Raw genomic sequence first — 24,803 nt, forward strand, 5'->3', positions numbered from 1 at the left:
TTGAGGTCCTGGTTAGTGTCCCTTTTGTGCCCTGGGGAAGCGCCCAGACAATGTTTGAGTGAAGCAGGGAGTGTTGCTGGCAGCCAGGACAAGCTCTCCAGGGAGATTTCAGGCTTTGGGAGTGATGGCAAAAGGGCAGCTGGAGAGACTCCATCCATAGAATCCAGACTTCATGCCTCCTATTGCTCTGGGGTCAAGTGAATTTCCTCTGTGACCAGATCAAAGCCCAGATTATCCACAATGGTTGTGCTGTCTGTAACAAAAAAGTGTTGGGAAACTACCCTGCCTGCTGGTGGTCAGCACAGAGAAACTTGCCAAAAAGACATTATTATTATTATTATTATTATTAATAGTGACTTCTTCGCCTTTCACCCACTCTTTCCATCTCAGGATCTGAAGAAATGTAGCCATAATAATGCAATGAAACTCTGTCTCTCCCAGAAGAGTTGGATGCTGAGGCCAAGGAGGATTAAATTACCTTTCCATGGCCACTCATCACCCATCACCTCCTTCAATGCTCCACCAAGCGTACAGACAGAACCTCTTCTCCCGTGCCCCACTGAGGGGTGGCACAGCTGAGACACACCAGTGTGTAATGCAAAGAAAAAGATTCAACTCAAGATTAAGGGAAGTGCAGAAATAGAGACAATTTAAGCTATGCTGAGTGCATGGCATGTCCCATGTCAGAGTGATCCAAAGAGAGTTGCAGAGAACCAGCGGCCTCCCTGTGCTCCTGTCACTGGGCTGCTTAAGGACAGTCCAGATAGAAGTAGAGAGCAAAGAGGGGAAGGCCAGTCCCCTTCTGTGGTGTGTTCTGAGCTTCCTGGAGCTCCTTGCTGGCTAAGGGGATAGCTGGACATTGTGGATGTCAACCATGTCCCTAGGGCTACGGGAGAAGGTTGAGTTAGTCAGTGGGGAGATATCACAGAGTCATGGAATGGTTGAGGTTGGAAGGGATCTTAAAGACCATCACATTCCACCCTCTGCTGTGGGCAGGGACATCTTCCACTAGACCAGGTTGCTCCAAGCCCTGCCCAACCTGGCCTTGAACCCTTCCAGGGATGGGGCAGCCACAACTTGTGTAGGCACCCTGCGCCAGAGCCACCCCTCACACGGAAAAATTTCTTCCCAATATCCCATTTAACCCTGCCCTCTGACAGTGGGAAGCCATTCCCCCCTGTCCTGTGACTCCAGGTCCTTGTAAAAGAGTCTCTGTCCATCTTTCCTGTTACCTCCTTCAGGTACTGCAAGACCACAATTAGGTCACTCTGAAGCTTTGTTTCTCTAGGAACAATCCCAATTCTCTCAGCAAATATCTTTGAGTAAGGGGAACTCAAAATACAACCTAAATTTTTCTTTGGTTTTGTGCTGAGGGAAATGCACCATTTTGTTTTTTGTTTTTAATTCCAGCTCTTTCTTCTCTTCTTCTCCAAATCTTAGGTTTTCTGCCCAGCTGATGCTCCAGATCCTGAACTATCCTGAAGTGCCAATGTACTCACCTTCCACAGCCATGTCCTTCAGTACCTCCTGGAGATTCTGTTCTGGAAAGTGGATTTCCATTGAGAGTATGGGGGCTTCAGCACTCCAACATTGACCTGCTTCCCTAGATTGAATGGGAAGATGTGTTTCATTTCAGAATATTCCTTAGAGACCTAGAAAACCCCATTCTGGGTTGTGAATCAGAAAAAACACACCTTTTGTCATCTTCTGTCTGCATTAGAAGTGCTTTGCTTATTTCTGGGGTTCATTAACAGAAAACAGTTTACAACAGGAGCTGATGGGGTCCAAGGAAAGAGAGCACTTCAGCGCTTCCATGAATTAAATTAGCAGTAAAAAGAATCCTGGCCTTAAATGTTGCTGTAGAAGCTATGTAGGTGGGATGGGTTTCAGGGTGTCCCCACTCCCTGGAAACCTCTGTGGAGCAAATGTCCCTGTCCAGTGTGGGAGATGATCACTCAGCAGCCCAGAAGGTGGAAAGCTTGGGCCGAGCACATGCAGACACCACCATCTAGTGGTGCCGGGCTCCAACAGCTTCCATGCAGCGCGGAATTTGCATGTTCCACAGGGTTGGAGCTACTACTACTCCCAAATGGCTTCTTCCAGGGAGTTGAGAGCAACCATGAAGTCCATGTGCTGCCCCAGAAGGGACCTCCGGCTGCTCCCTCTACTCTGGCAGGCACAGCGACACTGCCTTGATTTTGGGGGGAAAAAGCCACTTCAGACTCCCAACAGCTGCTCCTTGTGGTCATGGGCTTGATCCTGCAAATACCCATGTCCCCTGGCATCAAGGGGCAGTGAACTGTGTAAATTGGGGTCTTGCCTCATTCCACAACTCCATGGGAAATGGAAGTCTCCTGCCTGAATGGCATATGTGGAATTGTTGGGGTTTCTCCAGTGGAAGCAGCCCCAGATAGCCTGGGGGTGTTCATCCTGCTTCTTCATGTTGCAGCCAGGCTCTGCCTTTGCCTCTGCCTTTCCCTCAGCCCACGGGAAGACAAAATGCTCCTCCTGTGGTCAGACCCAGCTGGGCCCACCTCCACCCAAGCCCAGATCCCACCTGGGTGCTGGAATCACCACCCACTGAGACCCTGCCTGGCACACCTGGGGACTGAACACTGCCCAAGGTGCCTGAATGTATCTTGTGTAGGTGCATTCAGTGTGGGCTGGGAGCACCCAGTACCCCAGGAGTGTGTCTGGGGTGTCAGAGACTCAAGCAAACACGATGTGGCATGCAGAGGTTCACTCTACTTGCAAGGGAATGAGGTGCTACCAGTATAATAGTCTGCAGTGGGCTTTGGCCCACCCTGTGCCCCCCCCAACTTGTTATTGACCCTGAGGAGGGAACCAGCAACAGAGCAGAGACCCCCGTCAGGGGCCCACGGCCCTGCTTGCTCTGGTTCTGCCATCTCTCAACCCATCTCATCTCAAACCAGCTCCCCTAGTTGTGCTGGGGTGTCAAGGGCTGCCCTCAGGGCAGAAACCTGGGCACAGGCTGGGGACAACACTGATAGTAGTCTGAGTGGTTTTTTTAAGTTATTTTTTTTATTTTTGTGATGTGAATCACTGACACTCTGGTGCTGCTCATCCATCCCGGGCCCCCCTCCAGCGCTCAGCCTCAGATCCCACCCAGCATCAACCCTTGCCCCTGCTCCCACACTGCTGGGATAGGCCAGCCAGGGAACAGGGATATAGGGCCACCACTAGCTCAGTAACACGCTGCTGGAGCCATTAGGGCCAACCCCATACCAGGAACACGGTCACTGTTGCTTTTTGGGGCAATTGAGGGGAATTGAGATGTGCTCTGGCAGGGCACGGACCAGGCAACAGTACTGTTACATCCCAGCACTGCCCCAGGACAGCTCTTTGTTTTCCTCCACGGGTGACACACAGCTTCAGGCAGCAGGACATAGCCTTAGCCCTGCCTGCTTTCCTGGAACCCTGAGCCACACAGAAGTCCAGGGGTGCAATTACACAGTGCAAAAAACACTAAGGGCAGAGAGGTGGCCAAGCTCAAGGGATATCAGACATCATGATCCTCCTGAAGCAGGTGCTTGCACATCCATGTGCGCTGTGGCTTGGGGACAGTGGAGGTGGACAGAATGAGCTCAGCACCATCCCAGGGGCTGAGCCAGGCTGCAGCTGGTACCAGCACAGTTGATGTTACATGGAGTTGACAGGTGGTATAGACTGAATGCACTGGAGGGAGTGAGGGAGGGCACTGTTATGTGGGGCACAGCTTTTTACCACCCTGGGTCACAGCAGCACCAGTGACATATGGCTGCAAGAAGAAAGGGGCTGCTGGGCTGTTCAAGCAGTGTCCTGAACCTCCAAAACCAGTGATGACTCCTGCCTGCTGGCAGCTGCCCTGTCCCAAATGAGAAGGTCCCTGTGCCCAGAGAGACTGAGGCTAGTGCAGAAGGAGACTCCAACCGGGGAGAGCTTCACCAGCATAGGCTGTGGAGGAGAGCACAACTCAGCATGTGGTTCAAGCAGCTGCTCCTGAAATGCCCTTGGCCCGATGAGCACCAAAAAGTTCACAGACTGACAGAGATCATCCCATTTCTCTGCATTCAGTGTATGGAGGGGCCGCTGGCTCTGTGAGCGACCGGCTGAGGTAAGGACTGAGGTTTGCCATGGAAAACACATCCCTGCAGTTACAGTGGGGTGACAGACAACAGGGGTTGGAGGCAGTCAGGGACTTGTTAAATTATATGCAGTCATACACGCAGGCTGACACAAACCAGCTCTTCTGTAAACTGGGTTCCAGAGATCCCACGGATCCTCAGCTGATCCAATGGCCAGTGCTGGATGTGGCATCCTTACATGTTCCCACGGTATGTGATGTTGGTGAAGGTAGATGTGGCCTCTTTATATAAAGGGTTATGGGTCTGGAGGGAGAAGGAAGATGAAAAAGAGCATCATCACTTTGTGCTTGGCATCAGCATTTGTTCTACTTAACATCGAGTAACCGAGGCACTGTCTCCGCATGGAATGGTGGATCCCTGTCTCCACCCAAGGCTTTGGATGAGCAATTTAATGGCTCCCCCTAAGGTTTCATGGGAGAGAATTGCGAAAAGCTGTTGTGGAGGAAAGGAAAAGCAGCAGGAGCTCAGGAGGAGAGAGACCTCTTGAAAGAGCATCCCATCCCATCCTATCCCATCCCGTCCCGTCCCGTCCCGTCCTGTCCCGTCCCGTCCCGTCCCGTCCCATCCCACACCATCCCTTCACTTTGTGGGGAGTTAGGAGATGGAGGAGAGGTGGGGGAGAGGTACCAGTGCTGTACCAGTCCTCTCCCTTTTGCTCTGGGTTCCAGCATCCCAGGGCAAGGAGGGACCTTCTGCCTCACTGATGGAATGGAAACACTGATGTGAGCGGTGAGTAAGGGGGTCATGCTGCTGACAAGTTCTTCGGATATGCTGGAGGTGAGAAAATCATCTAAGACATCTTCTGTCACCTGTGCACAAGCCTCTGGGACCACAGCGGGCTCAGGGAGGGGAGTCCCAACTGGCAATGTCACCTTGAGTCCTCCCTGGAACACTGTCTCAGGCTTTAGAGAGGAATGGGACAAGCTGGTCCTTAAGGACCATGTCATGGGACCACAGACAGCAGCTGGACTCTCATGCAAGGAGCACTGGGATCTGGATCCCTCAAACCAGGAGCGGTGGGATTTTAGGGCTCCTGCCCAGCACACCCAATCCACTGCCCCTCACCGTGTCCCACTTGGCCCTGGCCTTTTCCTCCTCGAAACGGGCGAACTCGCGGCGATCGTGGATGGTGATGAGGAGCTTCCAGATGAGCAGGGCAGCAAGGCCGATGAGCAGGATGGCACCTGTCACCGAGAGCAGGACCACCAGGACATCTGGCCCCTTTGGACAGTCTGGAGCAGAGAGAAGGGTTGAGGGGGATTCAGCACCCCCAGGGCAACTTAAAGCAGCACTGGGGCTACCTGGCCATGGGTACAGAGCTCCTTTGGTCTCAGGAGGGCATCATCCTCCTCTGCCAGTAAGCAGGGGCCTCCACCCTGAGCACAGCAGGCTCTGTGAAGGAGGATCCCGTCCATGGGGCACCTGTGCCAAAATACTAGAGCACCTATCTGTAGGGTGGGGGTCTGCACCCAAGCCTGGAGCCAGATCAGGGGTATCACAGGTCCCACCCACAGTGGGGGATGACACCGTTGACCAGATCCTTGTGTTTGTGGAAGTTTGCCCCAAACCACCAGCCCCTGACATCCAACCCTGGCCTGTGGCCATGTGTCAACAGTGAGTTGGCAAATGGGGGCAGCGAGATCCATTGTGAGCCTCTGCAGCTCCTACTCCCCCTGCACACTGCCCAGGGCCGTGTGACCACCCCAGCCCTTGCCTGCCCTTCCTTTCCTGTCTGTCTGTGGGGTTGGGGAGTGTGGGGTATACCCTGCTTATGGCAGACAGCTGCAGCGAGAGGTGGTGGCTGCCCTCACGGTCCTGCTTCTTGAAAGATCTGCAGCCACACAGCCCCAGGCTCAGCTGAGGTCAGTAGAGACCCCGGGGCTGCTGATGGGAGCCTCCCTTTATCTGCTTCCCAAGAAAAATTACCCCCACAAAGTCAGACACAGGATAAGGGCGGTGGGAAGGTTGAACACCCATCCTTGACCTCAATGAGGAGAGGAAATAACTTAGGAAATGGGATACCTGAGAGGCAGGAATTCACAGCCCCGGTGCCACTGAGCAGGGAACAAAGAAGTTCTTTAATCCCTCTCAGCACCGCCCCCCCACCCCTCCGTATGCTTGGCTGGAGTGGGAGGTACAAAGGGCACACAACCGCCCCGCCCCAGAAACCCCTCCCCCGCACAGAAACCCAGCGCAGCACATTCTGCAGTCCCCAGCCTAAGCGTCGCAGCTGGGTCTTACCAGGCTCATCAATGACGTAGAGGATGGACTTGCCACTGGAGTCCTCGTAGTACTGGAACTTCATCACACAGTCATTCTCATCCTTATAGGTGCAGTTCACGGCATCCTTGCCCCTGTCACCTGCCAGAGGGAAGGCTCAGAACCCCCATGCCGAGGGGTGCACAGACGGAAAGTGTGTGGCATACACAGCCCGCTGGATTTCCACATATAAGGGCAGGGGTTGGGTCTCCTCTTACTCAGTTCTTGCACTGTCTCAATCTCGTCACGGCACATGCGGCTGCAAGACTGCTGCTCCACGAGCTTTCCCCGCTCAAACTTCTTGCATTCCACACAATCCCTGTGGAAGTGGAGGGAGGTACTATGAGTTTCTCCATGCTCTCCTCAGGGAACTGTCGCACCTTTCAGTATCAGGTTGTGGAAATCACAGCAGTCCCAACCCTGCCGGGCTGCAGATAGTGAAGCGCTCCTGCCACCAGTGCTGCCTGCTCCACGATGGGATATGACCCTTCCCAGCTCTCTGCCAGCTTCCCAAGTGGAGTATGACCTATCCCAGCTCTCTGCCAGCCCATAATGTGGTATGACCTGTCCCAGCCCTCTGCTTTCTCACTTTTTGATGGTGCAGGCATCTGGGCAGGTGGGGCACTTCTCGCAGGTGTCTCCGTAGGAGCCAGGCTGGGTGCACTCGCAGCGGCCGCACACGCAGGAGCCATGGCCACTGCACACCAGCCCATTGTTGGACATGCAGGTGTCAGTGCGTGTGGTGCAGTTGCAGTAGTCGCCTGTCCAGTCTGAGTTGCACAGACAGTCCCCACAGCTGCACTGCCCGTGGCCTGGGGACAACCAAAAAGCACCAGAACTCTTAAGTGTCTCCACAGAGCCTGTTAGTAATTCCCTATATGGATACCTATGACCCAGAGTGGCAACTCACCCTCTGTGGGCATAGCAAGGCAGACCAGCCACCTAGAACAACTCCTTTGCACTGTCCTTGGGGTGAGACACAGAGCGGCTCACACCAAACCCAGACCTTCACCATGTTCCCAACACTCCTCTTATCCCACCCAAGCAAGAACAAACTCCCACATTTCAGGCTGAGCTGCCACAGCTCCAGCAGCAGCAACTGGAGATGCTCCATCAGGCCTGTCTCTGAGCAAGTCAGGTTCTGGCTGTGGCTTTGAATTTCGGATTGAGTTAGGACATCTGGGTCAGAGCCCCCAGGTCTCACTGCTTGGGAGGCTTTGATCAGAAAGGGAAAGCTGACTGCTGGGAAAAGCCCAACATGCACTCACAGAGACTGGTTTAATCAGAAAGACAGACAGGCATGTTCAAATCCTGCCAAACCCTGGAGCTATTTGGATTGTGGTTTGATTCCAGCTCAAAGACGAGACACAATCAGTGGTGGAAACACTGTGGAGCTGCACGTGCTGACCTGTCCTGAGCCCTGAGCACAGTGGGACACATTGAGAATGCTGCTCCCTGTGGGGGCACTGTGCACTGTCCTGGCCATGCCCTTGGAGACACCAGCATGTGAAATAAATGTGTAACTCCATTAATGAGGAACTAAGTCTGAGTCACAGGAAAATAATGCCATGCTGGGTGACAAGCATGGAAACAGATGGGTAGGTTGGGGAGAAGTGGCTCAACAGGGTCAGAGAGTTCGGGTTAATTAACAGCCTGCCCCGCCCAGGGGCAGCTCTTCATCATTGTCCTTTACACGTCCTGGGCACCTGCAGCCCTTGCTCAAACAGGAACAGGCTCCTTGAGGACACTGACTACTCAGGGTGGGATAAACCAGCATTTTCACTCCATTATCAGCAGGCTATTAAGATAAAGGATCAATCTGAGCAGCACAGAGGCAGTTTGAGCCATGAAGTTGGCCTAGGGGGCAGGTGAGGTCCCAAAAATTCAATTTGGAGACATTAGGGAGCAAGAATTGAGTGTCTTCTGGCCCCAGGTTTCACCTCACCCAGGCTGGGCTCTAGTGGAGTGGAATCAACTTTGGCCACTGACGTTTTCCTGGGGATTTTTGGGATTTCAGCAGGAAAGTGGTGGCTTTTTTTGGCACTCTGTTAGCAGCTACCTATCCTGGGTTTACAGAGGGAGGCTGGGGTTAGGAACAGGGGTGGCTACCCCTCTACCATACCCCCCTTGAATCAGTTTTGGGGTGCTCTGCTCCTGGAGAGGATGTGCCACAGTTTCATGTCCCATTCCTAGGCACTGTCACCTCTCTCACATCCCTTAAATACAGGAGATGGGCAGAGCACTGCGATTCACTCAGTCCTTCAGTGTTTACTGGCGATATGGGTGGAAGAAGCCTTAAATGAAAGGTGGGTAAGTGGGTAAGAGGCCCTGGCATATCAGGACATTTGGAATTGCTGTTGGTGTGGGGATTCTGCAGGGAGGGCTTCTTCACTGGGAGGAAAACCAGAGAACCCAAGGACCTGGTCTTCTCTTCCCGTTAGTGAGAGCAGCTGGACTGGAGAGGGGGAGTCTGGGAGCATGTGGAAGAGACACATATTCAGGAGGGGAGATGCTGTAAGGCCAGTGAGGAGGGAGGATTTACTTCCCCAACTCTTTTGCCACTAGGAAGTCTTGCAGAACTTGGTGGAGGCTAAAACCCACGTCTCCCCACCCCTTCCCCTCCACCCTGGAGTTTCCTCCTGCAGAGCAGTATTTCTGAGGTGTTTGAGCTGTGGTTCGAGCAAAGTCCCTTCCATGTGCACCTCAGAACTACTCTTGGTCCCCATCAGCCCCACCAGGCCTCCTTTTTAATCTTCTAGCCCATCCCTGCTCCCAGCTCTCACACACAGGAGGTGATATCAATGGCCAAAAAGGGAGTAATTCCCTTGGCATCACTTTAGACCAGGGCTAGTCCAGGGAGATCCACAGCTGAACAAGCCAGAGGTGGGGACAACTCATGGGACAAGCACCAAAATGACTGGTCTCCCTTGCCCATGATCTCAGGCAGCCTTAACAGCCCCAAGCTGCCTCCTTGCCAAGCCCAGCACTCACCTGAGCACATCTGGCCCTTGAAGCGAACGCAGGAAAAGTCGTCGCACTCACAGTACTTGCCCGTCACCTTCCCAAAGTCGCTGCTGTGGCACACGCATTGCCCGCAGATGCACTCACCACGCTGGCTGCACAGGGGCTGGCCTGGCCGGGGGCTGCAGTTGTCCTGCTGTGAGGGGTTGTACTCCTCCTCTGAGCACTCACAGTGTGAGCCCAAGCGCCCAGGGTTGCAGCGGCACACGCCACACTCCAGCGTGCCATTGCCATGGCTGCAGGATGGGCTGTTGGCCTCGGCGTGGCTCTCACAGGAGCACTCGCAGTCGAAGTTCACCACCACTGTCAGGCTGTCCTTGAAGCCCACAGGTTTGATGGTGAAGGATTTCTGCTGCTCCTGGGGACAGCCCCGCACTTTGGCCTCGATGCTGAAGCTCACCTGGAGGGAAAGGTGTGTGCCTGGATATAAGTACTGCTCCAGTCCATAGCCCAGCTTAAGGAGCTCAGAAATGGGACCTACCAGGCTTCTTTGGGCTCATCAAAGCTTATCAAAGCTGTCCCAGCACAGTGTGGGCCAGAGAATGTGCCTGCCACAATAGCCAGGCAAATTTTAGATTCAGTATCAAGAAAAATTTCTGCACTGAGAGGTTAGTCAGGCACTGGCACAGGCTGCCCAGGGAAGAAGTAGAATCACTGTCCCTGGAAGAATTCAAAGAACCTGTAGATATGGTGCTTAGGGACATGGTTTAGTTGTGGACTTAGAGATCAGTTAGTGGTTGGACTTGATGGTCTTAGAGGGCTTTTCCAATCCAAATGATTCCAGGTTCCCATGCCCTGTCAGCAGCAGCCTGGGCTGCGCTGGAGGGATCACAAGAGTTTGCATCCTGCAGATTCAAAAAAAGCATTTTCTTCCTTGCACCCACCCTTCTAGACCTCTCTCTAGTGCTGGGATTCCAGGGTCCATGTCACCTGGGAGGTTGTGGGACAAGCATATGATGCTGGTGCAGAGCAACAAATGATCTGGCAGTGCTGCTACATAGAGGGGAGAAAAGCCATACCCATGAGCAGAATCCTCACCGTGTCCCCAATCTTGAGCCCCATGCAAGACTTGAGCCCCGGGATGATCTCATCATTAAGGCAGGTAGCATTGAAGGCCAGGGACAGCTCTTCAGGGAGGTCACGCACCTCCAGCTCCACTTTGGAGCGGATTTTCTAGGAGAGGAGAGAGGACAGATCAAGAGACAGCAGAGGCTGGGCAGGGCTCAGCCCTGGGAGGATCTTCCCCTGCCCCAGCACCACAGTGATGCTCCCTCACACCTGGGAAAGAAGCCAAGTGCCCCACATCTTGAGGGCAAGCCAAGGGCTCCCTGTCTTTCTCAAGACTCAGTCATTCTCTACAGGGAAAAGTCTTCAAGACAAGGAGGGACAGGCTGTGAACAGTGATCTCCCAACCCTGGAGTGCCTGCACACATGGGTTAAGGCAGATGCTCAATGCTGGTCCAAGGAGGATGCTTGGGGTTGGAGGAGCTGACAAATCTGTGTGGGTTGTTGGCAGTGGGAAGCAGCGGCTGTTTTGTTAGGGAGAGTGTTGTTGTAAGGCCATTGCACTGCACACTCACCCCATAGGAGTCCACTATGAGCTGCAGAACGTTGCTGGAGTCCCTGGACAAGGTGCCCACGGTTGTGCCTGGGATCAGCTCACTATAGTTCTGGAGAAATATCATAAACAGGGTCTGTTTATGATGGGTAAATGTGCCATGGCTGGGCCAAACCCTGTCCAGGCACATGGGAGCTTTGATAAGAGAGGAGACCACCAAGCCATGTCTAGCCCATGGCCCACCAGCCCCTCAGGAAGGTGGCTTTTGCACAGAAACTTGTACCTGGTAGAGGCCAACAACCGTATCTGTCACAGCAAAGATCAAGTTGATGTTCTTCTGTGAGAGTTTCTCAGTCATCAGGCCCAGAGAGGGATAGTCCTGGAGGAGAGGTACAGCCTAGGAACATGTACACCCCCCCCACCTTGGTCCCCATCATGCTCTCCAACCACGGCTGAAACACCTTTCCCATCCCATGGGGACCCAACAGGAGTTCTGGGCTCCACAACCCCATGCCTGGGTTGGGCTTTACCAGTGTGGTGGTAGCAGAGTAGAAATTATCCTTGTCAATGTGGCACTGGGCATCATTGGGCTGCACGATGCCAGCCAGCCGCCCATCCAGTGCGATGTGGGTCTTCGCATCCGTGGTGAAGACAAGCAGGTGGGAAGCATCATTCCTCCAGCCAATTTTTTCCTGCAGTGAAAGGCAGTTCCCAGTCATGTGTCAGCACATGCTGAGGGTAGTCCCATGTGCCAGAACCCCACTGCTGTCTTTGTGCCAGGGGGTCATGGCTTGGCCTTAGAGACCAACCTCTGCACAGGGAACCAAGGCATTGTTCTCCCAGGGAAGTGCTGTGGGAGTGGGGTTTGGAAGGTGGGCATGGGCTGCTTGTAGGTGAAAGATGAGTTTTAATTGGTTAGAGTGTTAATCAAGATGGCTAATGACTCAGGGATGCAAGAACTCCAGCAAAGGCAAGATAAAGGCATAGGAAGTGTTGTCCCTTCTGGACTGGTCACTGCAAGGATGACATGGTTCCTGAGCACCTGCTGTGCTCTTCTCCCCTACCATGATCCTGTGAGAGTCCTGCTCTTCCCTTGGCTATTGGGCTAGAAATGTCTCACTTGAATGTTCATTCTCTCCAGAAATCAGTCACACAACAACTCAACAAGGCTTATGATCTTGTCCTGGTTGGTCCCTGCTAACCCACCTGGCCCAGCCTGGTGACCCTGTCCTGCCCCTAGCCAGGCTTTCCTGCCCCTTACATCACACACAGTGGCCTGGATGATGGCATCAAAACCGCCCTCCGGTGCATCGCGGTTCCGGGAGACACTCTGCTTCCGCACCTCCTCATTGAAGCGAGTCACCTCATCCGTGAGCGACAGGACGTGTTTGTACCCAAACATGGGCAGGCATGTTTCCCCGATCCTGTGGGAGAAGAGCACTCAGGGCACAGGGCTCATCAGGCTATTCCAGCTCTCATCCCTGCCCCACAGCCATCCCACATCCCAATGTTCTGCCCAGGATGTGCTGGAGGGACCCAAACCCCCAAGAGCCTGAGGCTGGTGAAGGGTCTTTTAAATAATATTAATTTTCTAGAGATGCTGGGCTCAGGTCAGCTTCCAGCCTCAGTCCTTCTGGGACTTTTAGGAGTCATTTTCTTCCAGCCTCAACATTTCTTTTGAAAAAATGATGCAAAATTTTTCCCTCAAGAGTTTTCCAGTGATAATGATATTTGTAGTTTAGAACTGCTCCTTCTTTCTGTGCCAGTGGAACACAGATTGCACTAAGGTTTAAACCCTGTCCAGAATCAGTCACCCAGTTTCTCCACTCCCCTCCTTTCCTCCCAGGCTCAACTTCACTCCTGCCTACTCCTCTCCTAGTAGCACAGGGGAACAGGGAATGGGGGATTAATTCAGCTCCTAACACCTCTGACATTCCTTCCTCCTCACACTCTTTCTCTGCTCCAGCCTGTTGTCCTTCCCATGGGAGACAACCTTTCAAGAATGTCTCAAACACAGGTCCTTTCTATGGGCTGCAGTTCTTCACGAACTGATGTGGATTTCCAGACACATTGTGGTGGTGTCCCATCAACTTCTGGCCCTTAGAGGACTCCCTCAACCTGGACTTACTCATAGCAAGGGTTCTTGATGGCTTCTGGAGGAGATATGTACATGTAGGGGGAAATGGGTTTGTCCACAAAGGCCCCGAAGCCGATGCGTAGGTTGCTGGTGAGCTTACGCATCTCACTGGCCAGTTTTGTGCCCAGGTTCTGGATGTTCCTCAGATCATCCTTCATTGAGTTGGACAAGTCCATTAGGTAGTAGATGTCCACAGGGTAATCTTCCACTTGACGCACTTGGACATGAAAGACCTGGGAGTCATCTGCAAAGTGACAGGGCAGTAAGCAGAGTGAGAGGTCATCTCCTGGAACAGGGAGGAAGGCTCACCACAGGATTAGGAGGAAGGGGTCAGCAGGAACCCAAGGGGATGGTCAAAGCTTCTAGGAGGACCACATCACCCTTAGACAGCGGGGCAAAGCCCTTAGTCAGGTGCTTGAACAGGAGATGTGCTGTGCACCCCTTCAAAGTGTCCAAGGCCAGGTTGGATTGAGCTTGGAGCAACCTGGTCTAGTGGAAAGTGTGCCTGCCCATGGCAGGGAGTGGAACAGCATCGTCTTCAACATCCCTTCCAACCCCAAAACCATTCTGGAATTCTACGGCAGATGGGGGTTATGTTCTCCTAACCTCTCAGTGCCAGGACATGAGCAGATCTTCCTGTCCAGGGCTGACCCCCCAAGATATCCTACAGGAACACCTGGATGGAGTGGGGGAAACCCTCAGTGTGTGGGCAGCAGGTCTTAAAGGGGTCACAAGGCAGGCAAGGCTGCTTTGGACTTCTGTGAGCTTCCAAAGACTCTGACCATTTTCTGTGCCCTCCCCCATCTCCATTCCTTTCCTCTCTTCTTGGCTCTCCCAGCTCCTTCTGAGAAAATTTTGGCAAAACATTTTCCATTGAAACAAAAGTCTCCTTAGAAAGAACCTTCTGGGGAACATTGCAGTTTTGGTGACTTTTGCACTTGAAAAAAAGAAAAAAGCTGAAAATGCTTAGGGTTGACCTTTTCTATCTGCCTTTTTAAGAGACAAAGGTCCTTTCTTCTGATCTTTGAAATGGTTTATTTGAAACATAAGCCAGGGCACAGCTGCAGCCTTGTCAGAACACCTCAAATGTTGAGAAAAAAAGGCCTTAACTGAGCTTAAATTTTTATTGTTTTCACATTTCTGTCTAAATCGGCACACCATGTTCTTTCAAGAAGAAGAAAGTTTCAAAGTTTACGACAGCCCAAAAAGCTCCATCCCCTCTCTATCTGTGTTGGGACCCCACCATGGAGCCAGGTGTCCCATTTTTGTGCTTAGAAAGCAGCTGTTTGTCCTCACTGAACTGAAACCACGAGGATTCTGAGCTTGTGGGACATGAGCTATCACCATTCGTGCTTGCATCGTTCATGATTTGGTCTTGGTTCATGAGTCAAGGCAGATGACTTATGCCAAACCTTCTTGGTTTGGCAGAGATGGTATGAAGCTCTCCTCTTTATTCCAAGGAACAGGGATTTACAGCACTCAGCAGCACACTCACCTGCCTCCTGACAACTACCTTTAGATCTAAAGAGAACAAGGGCCACTTAGTAACTCCATGCCCCCACTGTATGGGGATTCCTGTGCCTGCTGTCCTTCTAATAGAGCAGGACTCCTCCTGGCCATGCCCGGGGATGTGCACAGAGGCCACGTGCCGAATAGTTTTGCCTCCTGCCTGGCATCCTTGAAACTCCTGGATGCTGGCAAAGGATCAGAGCAGTTAATTGGCTCCAGCCTGCCTGACTGAGCAGAGCCTGGGAAATTACAGGGATCTGGTGGCAGCCCAACCCTGCCAGCTGCTCCGCGGCTTGTGAGATATGAGCTGACTTCCACCCAGGAATTCTGAGAACAGCAGCAATACCTCAGGTCTGAACAGCTTTATAAAATACCCCATGCGTTGCTGAAGTTGCAGCCTATCCTGCCCCTCAAATACATCAGGAACTGAGGCTAGAGAACGAACACAGCAACCAGACAGCTCAGCTGCCCACCAGAGATGTTCTGGAGGATTCTGTGCTGCTGCCAGTCTGGCCTTGATGCTGAAGAATACGAGACCACCTTGGCCAGAATGATGGCTCACTCAGCGCCTGAACCCTTTGGCTTATTCCCACTGCATCCCTTCCTTCCTACAGCAGTCTGGGGGGATCTTACCTGGCCGCAGGTTCAGCTGTATTCTCTGGGGGCTCATCTGGGTGGTGGTGGACCCCCCCGAGCCCTTGTTGCTGAGGGGCTGGTCCTCAAGGATGGTGACGCTGCTGCTGGGGGACTCGATGTGGTCCTGACCACAGCCATTGTGCAGGAGGTTGGCACGTAGGTCACAGCGAGGGGTCGACTGCGCCCAGACCTGCAGGGAAGGGACACAGTTAGGAACCTCCCAGGACTATGCTAGGAGAAGGAGAAAGACTTTTCCCTGAGAGCCCCTGCTTTATCACACCTAACGCCAGACCAGGATCAAAGACTTCTTGGGGCACATGGTCTCTGCCTGAGGAAGGCAGCAGATAGGGAGGATTTGGGATCAGCAAGTCCTGCTGGGGTTCAGACCAGGAGTCCATCAGCCCTTGCCAAGGAATGATGTATAACACATCCCTGACAACTTCCTCTTGACTCCTGGCAGCTGGAGACTTAGGTTTGTGTTTTGGCAGAGCTAACAGGAAATCCTGTCTCTCTGGGATGGCTAGAGGAGGATGCAGCAGGATGTGAACATGGCAAGCTGGGTAGAGGCAGTGTGGAACTTTTAAAATTATTTATTACTTTGACAAAAGAAAAATTACCTTTCTCCCCCAATTTTCCAACATAGGCCCTTAGAAATCCTGCCATGAGCAAGGAGCATGTCCACTGTGGGTGAGCTCGTATCACAGAGCAGTGCTCAGTTCCTGTCTGGAAGTGGATCAGACCTATCTCCAGCTCTCCAGCTTCCTAACGGATGCAGCCGACCAGGGAAAGGAGCACCAAAAAAGGAGTGAAAGACTGCAAAGGCACTGGGGCTGTGGGAGAAGCCTTGAAGAGCCTATCAGGGGCAGGAAGCACAAAGTGTGGAGTCATGGTGAGCTCCAGCCCTGTCCCTCCTTCCTTAAAAACCTCCTGGCTCCTCATCCTTATCACAGAATATTCAGGAGGGTTCCTATTCCTTTGGTTGCTTATGAAGACAAATATGGCAAGAATTTCTCTCCCAGCCCAGCACTGCTGTGATCTGCTGCCTCATATCCCTGCTCAGGCAGCACTTGCCCTCCCCTCCAAAGGGATTCTTAATCTCCCTCCCTCAGCCCAGATCTTTCTACATTGGAGTCCTCCAGCAGAGGACCACCACAGCCTCTTCCTGCAGCAAAGGGAAGGTGGCACAAGTCCTGGTGGTGCTGGTTCAGTGCCCTCCCTGCTCCTGGGATGCTGGAATTCAGTGCTGAGCCTTCCAGTTCTGGAGAAATTCCCATGCAGGATATCAACTGCCCTGGGTTCAGGCTAGTTGAACCCAGGGATTAATTTTTTTTATGCAAATGAGTAGAAAAACACAAATGGTGTCAGGAGGCCTTGGCTGGCCCATGGCCCTCTGGAAACAGTGGTCAAGCGAGAGCCAAAAAATACATCAGCAGGCGTGTTCCTACCCTGCCTTGACCTGGACAGTGTGCTGACAGAGAGGAGGATGAGTCATCCCTCCAAATAAGCTCCCCACACCCACCCACCCACAAGCTCACTCCACAGGGCTCTCTGCTGTGGGAAGGGGTGGCTGGTTCACTCCAGATCCCATCAATCATCATGTACATTCCTCTCCCAGTCAAAGAAATCACTGGAAAAATAGGTGGGTGAAAAGCACACTGGCAGGTAGATTTTAAACATGATGCTTGGTGATACCTGGAGATCCTAGGGAGCTCTCAGGACCCCAGAGACCTCATGGCATCTTAGGGGATTAGCAGCATGATTCCTGCTGTGAGATTTCCATGGACAAGCTGTTTAACCCAAGGTCTGGATCCTTCCCCTTTGTTTGGAGCCCTAAATATAGTGACTGAATCAAGACTTACAGGAGCCTCCCCAACAACAAAAATTACCTCAGCAGTAGTTTGGACATTTGACTGTAAGGCCCCGGCAGCCTCCAGTCTGTTTTTGCCCCCAGGCTCTGCCACTTGGCTGACTCAACACCTGGGGCACGTCCCTAGTTAGGAGTGACCCAGAGACAGCCCAAGCTTTCTGGTGAGAAACTCACAGCACAGGGATTTCATCCATGAGAAACCCATTCTCTGTCAGCACAGCCCTGATGTCACCAGCTCCCTACATGGAGGTGTGGGGAGATGTGTGCCCCCTCTCTTTCCCAGGCATCACAGCCCTTCCCAGAGATGCTCAGAAGCTCTCCCTGCCCTCTGTCCCACTGCAGAGTGGACATCTGCTCACACTCCTCCAGAATGGGAAACCTGATTATTTTATCCCAATCACTGCCTCTAGAACTGATTAGTGAGGGCAGGGTGAGGCAGGGCTCTGGCAGAGCCAGTTCCATCCCTGGGCTCCCAGGGCGGGAGCCTGTGGGAGCTTGCGAATTCCCCAGCGCATCTCTGTTTTCATCTCAGAGACAACCACTGATGCAGCATCAGTTTCTCTGCAGGAGAGCTCTTGGGAGGGCTCAGAGCACAGATGCCTCCACAAATTAAACTAAAACCTTCCAGCAGCTTCTCTAAGATCCAAATCTGGTCCAGTCTGGCCTCCAAGAGACCCGGAGTGGGTGACATTTTGGGTGGGTGAGACTCTGAAGGATCTGTCACAATAATCTCCAAGGGGATTTTAGAGAGATGTCTCAGTGTTACAGCTTGGCTGGCTTTTTCAAAAAAGCAGATGAGAACATCTGTTTGTTGGCAAGAGTGGTCAAGGTTTCTGAAAAAATAAATAAAACTCAACTCTGCTCTGCATCAATGCCCGGGGGGGGTGTGGGGGGGGGTGTGTGGGGTCAGTGACTGCAATAAAATCCTTTTCCATTCCAAAACCAGGATGGAGCAGGAATAACTCATCACCCCAGGCTCCTTGAGAAGGCAATGTGAGTGGAAAAGGGCTGTAGTGGGAGCAGGAGCACAAGTATGGACACTATCCCTTTAAAAACAGGGGGGGGATGCAGTATCAGAGACCTCCTCCACCCCAGGGAAATGAAATAAACCCACAGAAAAAAACCTCATTTGCTAAATTAAGACAGTGTGGTCCAGATGTTGGAGGCAGAGTTGCTGAGCAGAGCACACAGCCCAGCTCTCCGGGGGCCGGCTCTGGCAGCAGGACGGCTCCCTCACTCTTGTCGTGTCTGCCCAGAAGCACAGCTTGAGCAGCACTGGAAATATTTCCTTTTTTGGAAACCTTTGCTGATCTGAAGGGAAAAAAACCCTATCGCGGCTCCCACTGCACCGTGAAGCCACCAGTGCAGCCCAGGATCAGCGGCTGGGAAGGAGGAGCCCAGCGAAGCCACCATTCCCCCTCAGAGGGGGGAAGGAGAGAGAAGCCAGGTCCCTTATCAAGCTGCATGTTTCAGCCATTCCTTATGAGAGATAAGATGGGCACAAACATCTTTATTCACACCACATGCCAAGAGTCATATCTGACAGGCACAGCAAGCCAGAGGCCTCCCCTCCAGATATGCATTGATCCCAAAGCATTAGACCATTGCTAGCATGATCCAGCAGTGTTTTCCAGTTTGGATCATTTTTCCCAGGTGTTTTCCAATCTCAGTGGGCACTTTGGGCACAGTTGCAGCTGATAGAAGTGGGTCATCAAGGATAGAGAAGAAGAAAGCATGGAAAGCCTAAAGAAGATTTAATCACCTCTCCCCATCCCCATCACCTTCCTTGGCTCTGCCCTAGGGCTCCTCTCCCATCCCTTTGGGAAACTCCCTCCTCTTACCCAACGGATTAACCCCCAGGGCAGCATTTTTGGAGGAGAATGTGTCAGATCTGCTTGGTTCTCACCTACCCAAACAGGATAATTTGAGAGCCACAGCTCAGCACTCACATCCACTTTAGCTCAGTAACCAAAACCAGGCACCTTGTCTTCTTCTCCCCTTATTTCTAATGAAAAAAGGCTTTAAAACCCAGCACTTAAATTGTAATGAGTATTTTCAATTCCTCCTTTCAGGCCTTCCAGGCCCCCTTCTCTGCTCAGCCCTTCCAGGAATTAGGCTTCTTCATCCAGAGCTTTGTAACAGGTTTCCAAGAAGCAAACCAAAAGTAAATCAAGTTTTTAAATGTACATTATTTGAAAGATAAAGTGAGTTCCTAGTGGAAACACCACAATTTCTCAGCCAGCTCAATGTAGCTCCCACCAACACACCCAGATAAGGGGCATATTTTGGGAGCGGGGCAGAAGCAGTGCCCACTGACCAAGTGCCTTGAGCCAAGGTCTGAGCCAGGTGCCACCAAGGAATCTGTTTAGATATGGTGGGAACAGATGGAGACTGAGCTTGTGGCTGTAACCTAGACTCATCCCAAAGGTTCTTCCCTTCCTTTGCATCCCCTGCCCTTCTCAGGGGTGTACTTCAGCTCAGTCCTCAGCTCTTACCTCAGCAGAGCACCAGGCGCAGAGGGGACTGACAGCCAGGCACTGCTTGCAGGAGTTCACCCCACGGGTGGTGCAGATGTTGCCCCCTGGAACAGCAAAACAGAGCAATTACAGCCCACAGAACCCAAACTCATATGTGTGTTCAGCCACCACCTTCTGAGCAGCCAGAGCCCCACCAGGGCCCTTCTCTATCCCTTTTCCCACCCACAAACCCTGGATGTTTCTCCCTTGCTCTCCCCATCCTGGTATGAGATGGGTTTCATCTTGCCCAGGCTGATCATCATTCCCTACCTGCCAGTTCCTCAAAGGGTCCTTTCACCTCTACAACTTCACATGGGTGTTGGAGTGAAGCCCCCTGGCAGGAGTTAATCTATCCTTGTGCCTCCCTGCAGACACTTTGGGCCAGCAGGAGTAGAAAGGGTGAATTCTCTGGAGTGCAGCCCTGCCGGGGATTGGCTGCCTCTTCCCACCACCTCGACCAGGGCTGGTTGGTGCCACCTTGAGAAGACACTAAGCTCAGTGGCTGGTCTTGGCTTGGCTTCAAATCCAGGCAAAGGAGGGGAGTGAAAGGGCACCAGACCAGAAATGTGCTGGTGGTGTTGTGTTCCAGGCTCTGTCAGTGGCCGTGGGGACTCTGGGAGACACATGCTGCTACCAGTCTTGAAGATCAGAGGCCAGTAAGCCCGTGTGGGGTAATTAAAGGGCCACAAAATGCCCCTGGAGCGCAGGGGCAGGAGGAGCTCCTCTGACACAGACCAGAGTGGGTGGTCCTGCGGTTCCTGCTGCCAAGGACCAGTGTGACACATGGCTGGGACATGGTTGCCATGGTGTCATCCACCTTGGCTCTTCCTCCCTCCTGGGCACAAGCATCTCAGCAGTTTTAGGATTCCCCAGACAGATAAAATGCAGCCAAGTACCCACTTGGCTGGGACACACTGCAGGGTGGGGAGCCTGGGGGATGCCAGCAGGGAGCAGTGGGCACTGGGGCCTCCCCTCTGCCCTGTATGCCCCCATGGTAGCCCAGGGCTTGTCCCAGCAGTGTCCCACAACCGCAGGAAATGCAACACAAAGCAGAAAGAGGAAATGGTGAAATAACATCCTCAGATCTTGGAGCAGAACCAGAACCACAGCACCATGCACTCCTGCCTGCTGGCATGTAGCCAGGGAGTTCACATGTTCATACCTGTGTGTGTGTGTGTTTGTATGTCTATTTGAGGGTGGTGTCACAGGCTGTGGCTGTCCCAGGGACCAGCAGCTGCTTAGGGATGTGCCCCAGGGTGTTCTCATTGCACCTCTGGCACCTGTGGTTCCCACTTGTCTCAGGCTAAACTAAATTATGCTAAGCCCAAGTGCCTTGCTTAGCACCAGTTTTGGGATGGCACTGACACCCAGAGCTCTCATCATACCCTGAAATACCTGGCTCCATGTGAAGATGGGATAGATTTTAAATGTAACGTTGCCCAAAAGAGTGACAGGTTTGTCTCCAGTGCTTCCTGCACCTCAGCAGTGTGCCAGCAGCAATATTGATCCTTGGGTTAGACAGAGCTAGGAAGAGGGAAGGCAAAGGGCTCTCTGAAAACACCAATGACAACGCCATCTCCTACATCTCTTGCCGGCTCCTGCTGCTCCTGCTGCATCCATGTGAAATCCCTCCTGGCCTGCCAAATGCTGGTGGCTGCAGCCAGAGCACACGCCTTGGATTTGGGCTGTGCCGTGCAGCTGGGAACCAAGCTCAGCCCTCTGGAGGCACTGCCCAGACAGCCCTCAGGGACAGGGATAGCCCTGGCAGCTCCAGGTGCTCTGGATTAAATGCTCAAGGATGCCAACCCTGGGGCCACTTGCCTGAATATGGAAACAGCTTCCAAATCTGCAGGTCCCTGGGGAGCTCTGGTGCTTTGACACCTGGACCAGGATGAGGCCCTTTGTTCCAGGATAGGGAGAGGTGCCAAGTACCCGCCTGCCACATGCCAGGAGTGTTCCTGTGTTCCACCCTCACATCCCTCATATAGTGCGTGTGTCCAGCTCCTGGTTCATGACGGTGGTTGCTCGTCTCTGCTCAGGCAGATTTAGAGCATTGAGTGCCACCAGCAACACTCTTGGTCCAGGCTCTTGTTTAATGCCAGTGTGGGGTTTGTCCCCTCAAACTGGGTTTTATCTGGTTTAGTCACCTGGCTCTGCCCCAGCACCCACCTTGCTGGGGAAAGGCAGAGCTGACAAGGGCTCCATGAGGGCTCTGGGAAATGAGACTCACCAGTCCAAATCCTGCCTCAAACAGGTTTTCTCTGTGACTTGACCCAGTCCCTCAGCCACTTCCTGCCTCAGTTTCCTATGTGCAGTGTTAACTCTGGTCTCAATGAGACCAGGTTCCACTGAAACTCCATGTGGAAGATTCCACGGTCATGTCTTCTGATAGAGGCCCAGGGTGCCTCCTCATGCCATGAAATCTGATCTTGGGGCTAAGGAACCCCAGGACCCTCTGAGCTCATCTGCTCCTCACCATTTGGTACAAATTACCTCCTGTCTGTGTGCAGCCCCTGTACCCTGGTGGTTTCCTTTCCTCTCCTGCTACCACCCCAAAGCCCAGGGGTCCTTTATCTGGTGTCCCCTCTCTTTGCTGGGGATGTAAATCCAGTCTTCTGGTGGATTTTGGAATGAAGGCCACAGAGCAGTGGCAGAGCAGTGTCGCGGCTGGGGAGATGCACAGCTCAGGTGAGGCTACAGCTGGGAAATCCTTGTGGTGGGATGCTGCCACTCCTAAGGCTGCCCTGGGGTCTGATGTTAGTCACATGGTGCCACCCATGCCATTACTGATTGCTTTGCCTCGGGGGTCCCTGGAGGTCTGTATCTGCCTCCAGACTCACGCAGCCCTATGGGTCTCCATGTGGTGTCTATCACTCCATGACCTAGACACTTTCCTGGGGATGAAGGACTCTTCCCTTCCCTGGAACCAATCTCCAGCACTGTACAGGGCCAGTCTTGGCTGCAGTTCCATGGGGCTGGATGGAGCAGGGCCTGGGTAGTTATGACCATCCAAACATGAGGCTGGTCCTGCTGTGAGCAGGCAACTGCATACCCCCACCGTGGGGAAGTTTTCCTTTGTTGACATTCCCAGCACTGGTTGCATGGCTGGATTCAGGGATGCAGTGTTGGGAGGGTTTTGTGGGAGCAGGGACCTTGTGAGGATGTCAGGACAAAAGCACAGATGGGTGGAAGTGGAGGATGTGAAAGATGGGGAGGATGCAGCAGCTGCAGTCCTCTCAGGTTTTGGCCCTGTGGGTGCTTGGCAGTCCTTCCCAGACTCAGACACTACCTGCCATGTCAGTACAGCCTATACTAACAAATTCTGTAATTTTTAGTGACTTTTTCCCCCCCCATACTTGGAGTTTTTTTCCCTAGCCATAAAAACTAGTAAACCCAAGTACAAAACCTGCATTTTTAAACTATGATAGCAGCTGCTCTCACACAATGAGCTGATCCTAAAGATTCCAGCTTTTGGAAAAAATCAATCCTGAAATACAGGGAAATGGGAGATAAACTGTGCAGAATGATGGGAACCACCCACCTGGGGCAGAGCTATGGCCCTGAGAGAGGTGAAAGCAGGGAATCCCAGACTGGTTTGGATTGAAAGTGACCTTAAAGCCCATCCAGTTCCACCCCCTGCCATGGGCAGGAACACCTTCCACTAGACCAGCTTGCTCCAAGCTCCATCCAGTTTGGGACTGAATTTAGGGAAGTGATGCACTTGGAACACTCCAGACGTCTATGGCTTAGAATCACTCTGTCCTGACTGGAGGCAATTACTCAATCCCAGTCTGCACTTGGAGTAACCTCTGTGTGGTGCAGGAGCAGCCACACACTTTGTTTTCCCACTCTGCCAATTTGAGCAAGAATGAGCACAGAGAAAACCTGATAAAGACGTTTGATAAAGGTACAAACCACAAAACTTGATAAAGGTATAAACCACATCCTCTCCAGCCTTTCTGTTTGACTAAGTGATAAAGATCTGGGCTTTCTTGGCTGATCCCCACCCTACCATTCTGGGAGTGTTTCTTCTCTTGAGCCTCTCCCTTCCTGCCAGCATCTTCCCAGGAATGGGATGCCCCAAACTGAGCACATGCACCAGAGATATCACATGCACAGCCCCAAATTGCAGCTCTATGAGCTCAAACTCTTGCAGGGATTATCCCATGTCCTGTACTGATGACAGCTCCATCTGGCAGCAGATCAGAGCCTGGGAATTCACCAAAGTCTGGAATTCTTTAGACAGAACCATGTTGCCCCAAACCCCAGGTCTGGCCTTGAAAAAAAATTTATTTATAAATCACCATATTGCAGTTTCAAGATTTCCTTTGAGCCCTAGGAACACACCTGGGGAGGAGATAATGCTTTTCCAGGCTTTTCTGTACTTCTGACATTGGAAAACATTTTAAAAATACAAACTGCATTTCTCCTGAGATCATCTGATGCCAGAATCAGATTTCTTAAAGAAAAGCATCAAAATAACATGAGAAAAAATAACACAGGACAGCAATGCTGACATAAATGCACCTCCCCCCTCCCCCCGCCCTTAAAATGTACAGACACAGGGAGGGATTACCTGACGTGATTTCTCCCAGTGAATTTTCTGCTTAAAAAGGATGAAGTCACACCCCAGTCCTTCCATTACAAACCAGTAACCAGAGCCAAACACAGAATAGGTGGAGGATATAAACTCACCACATCCAGTAAGAATAACCCACCAAAGTTTGTCTTGCCCCTATAACATCTTGAGAACTTCCTGGCCCCGACTCAGCCGAAGCCCAACCATCCTGAGCTGCGCTTAGTGTGTGCGAACGCGCTGCAGCTCATGCTGCCAGCTCCCCTTCCGAGTGATTATCCCATGAAATCACAGACCTTGGGAATGCAGAAAGTCCTGGGATTTGTAGAAGTAACAGGCAACCTCTTCACTAGATGGCTTTAAGCAATGACAGAAGCGACAGAGTAAACCTACCCCAGCTGCCAGTAGCGCAGAGCAGGAGGATCCCAAGTGTCACGGAGAGTTGTCCCATCTTCTCTGAGCCCTGGGCTGGGGAGACTGCTTGGACCAACCCCACCACGAGTGATGGGCAGCGGCTCTGGAACAGCGGGAGGTTTTTAGCGGCCAAGGAGATGAATCACAGGGCTGGGTGAATGACAC

At 52.4% G+C, this 24,803-nt stretch overlaps 1 protein-coding gene across 1 annotated transcript; it reads right to left on the reverse strand.

Moving 5' to 3' along the window:
- Positions 1-2,907: 2,907 nt before the first annotated feature.
- On the reverse strand, positions 2,908-24,803 carry ITGB3 (integrin subunit beta 3). Its single transcript, XM_083877528.1, has 15 exons — positions 24,618-24,803; positions 19,628-19,713; positions 15,263-15,455; positions 13,112-13,364; positions 12,245-12,407; positions 11,514-11,675; positions 11,267-11,362; positions 11,006-11,095; positions 10,464-10,598; positions 9,396-9,825; positions 6,994-7,216; positions 6,623-6,723; positions 6,387-6,506; positions 5,211-5,377; positions 2,908-4,388 (listed from the first exon to the last, which is right to left on the reverse strand). Exons 1-15 carry the CDS (start codon positions 24,673-24,675, stop codon positions 4,320-4,322), a joined length of 2,346 nt encoding a protein of 781 aa, XP_083733654.1. The 5' UTR covers positions 24,676-24,803; the 3' UTR covers positions 2,908-4,319.

The sequence above is a fragment of the Zosterops lateralis genome, assembly GCF_965231275.1.
Source record: "Zosterops lateralis genome assembly, chromosome: 24".
Classification (NCBI taxonomy): domain Eukaryota; kingdom Metazoa; phylum Chordata; class Aves; order Passeriformes; family Zosteropidae; genus Zosterops; species Zosterops lateralis.

Excerpts from the sequence above, each read along its gene's own strand:
- ITGB3 (XM_083877528.1), bottom strand. The coding sequence starts at position 24,675 with ATGGGACAACTCTCCGTGACACTTGGGATCCTCCTGCTCTGCGCTACT. Across the intron at positions 12,408-13,111 it reads ATCAAGAACCCTTGCTATGA|GATCGGGGAAACATGCCTGC; the intron begins GTAAGTCCAGGT and ends CTTCTCCCACAG. Across the intron at positions 7,217-9,395 it reads CAAGGGCCAGATGTGCTCAG|GCCACGGGCAGTGCAGCTGT; the intron begins GTGAGTGCTGGG and ends GGTTGTCCCCAG.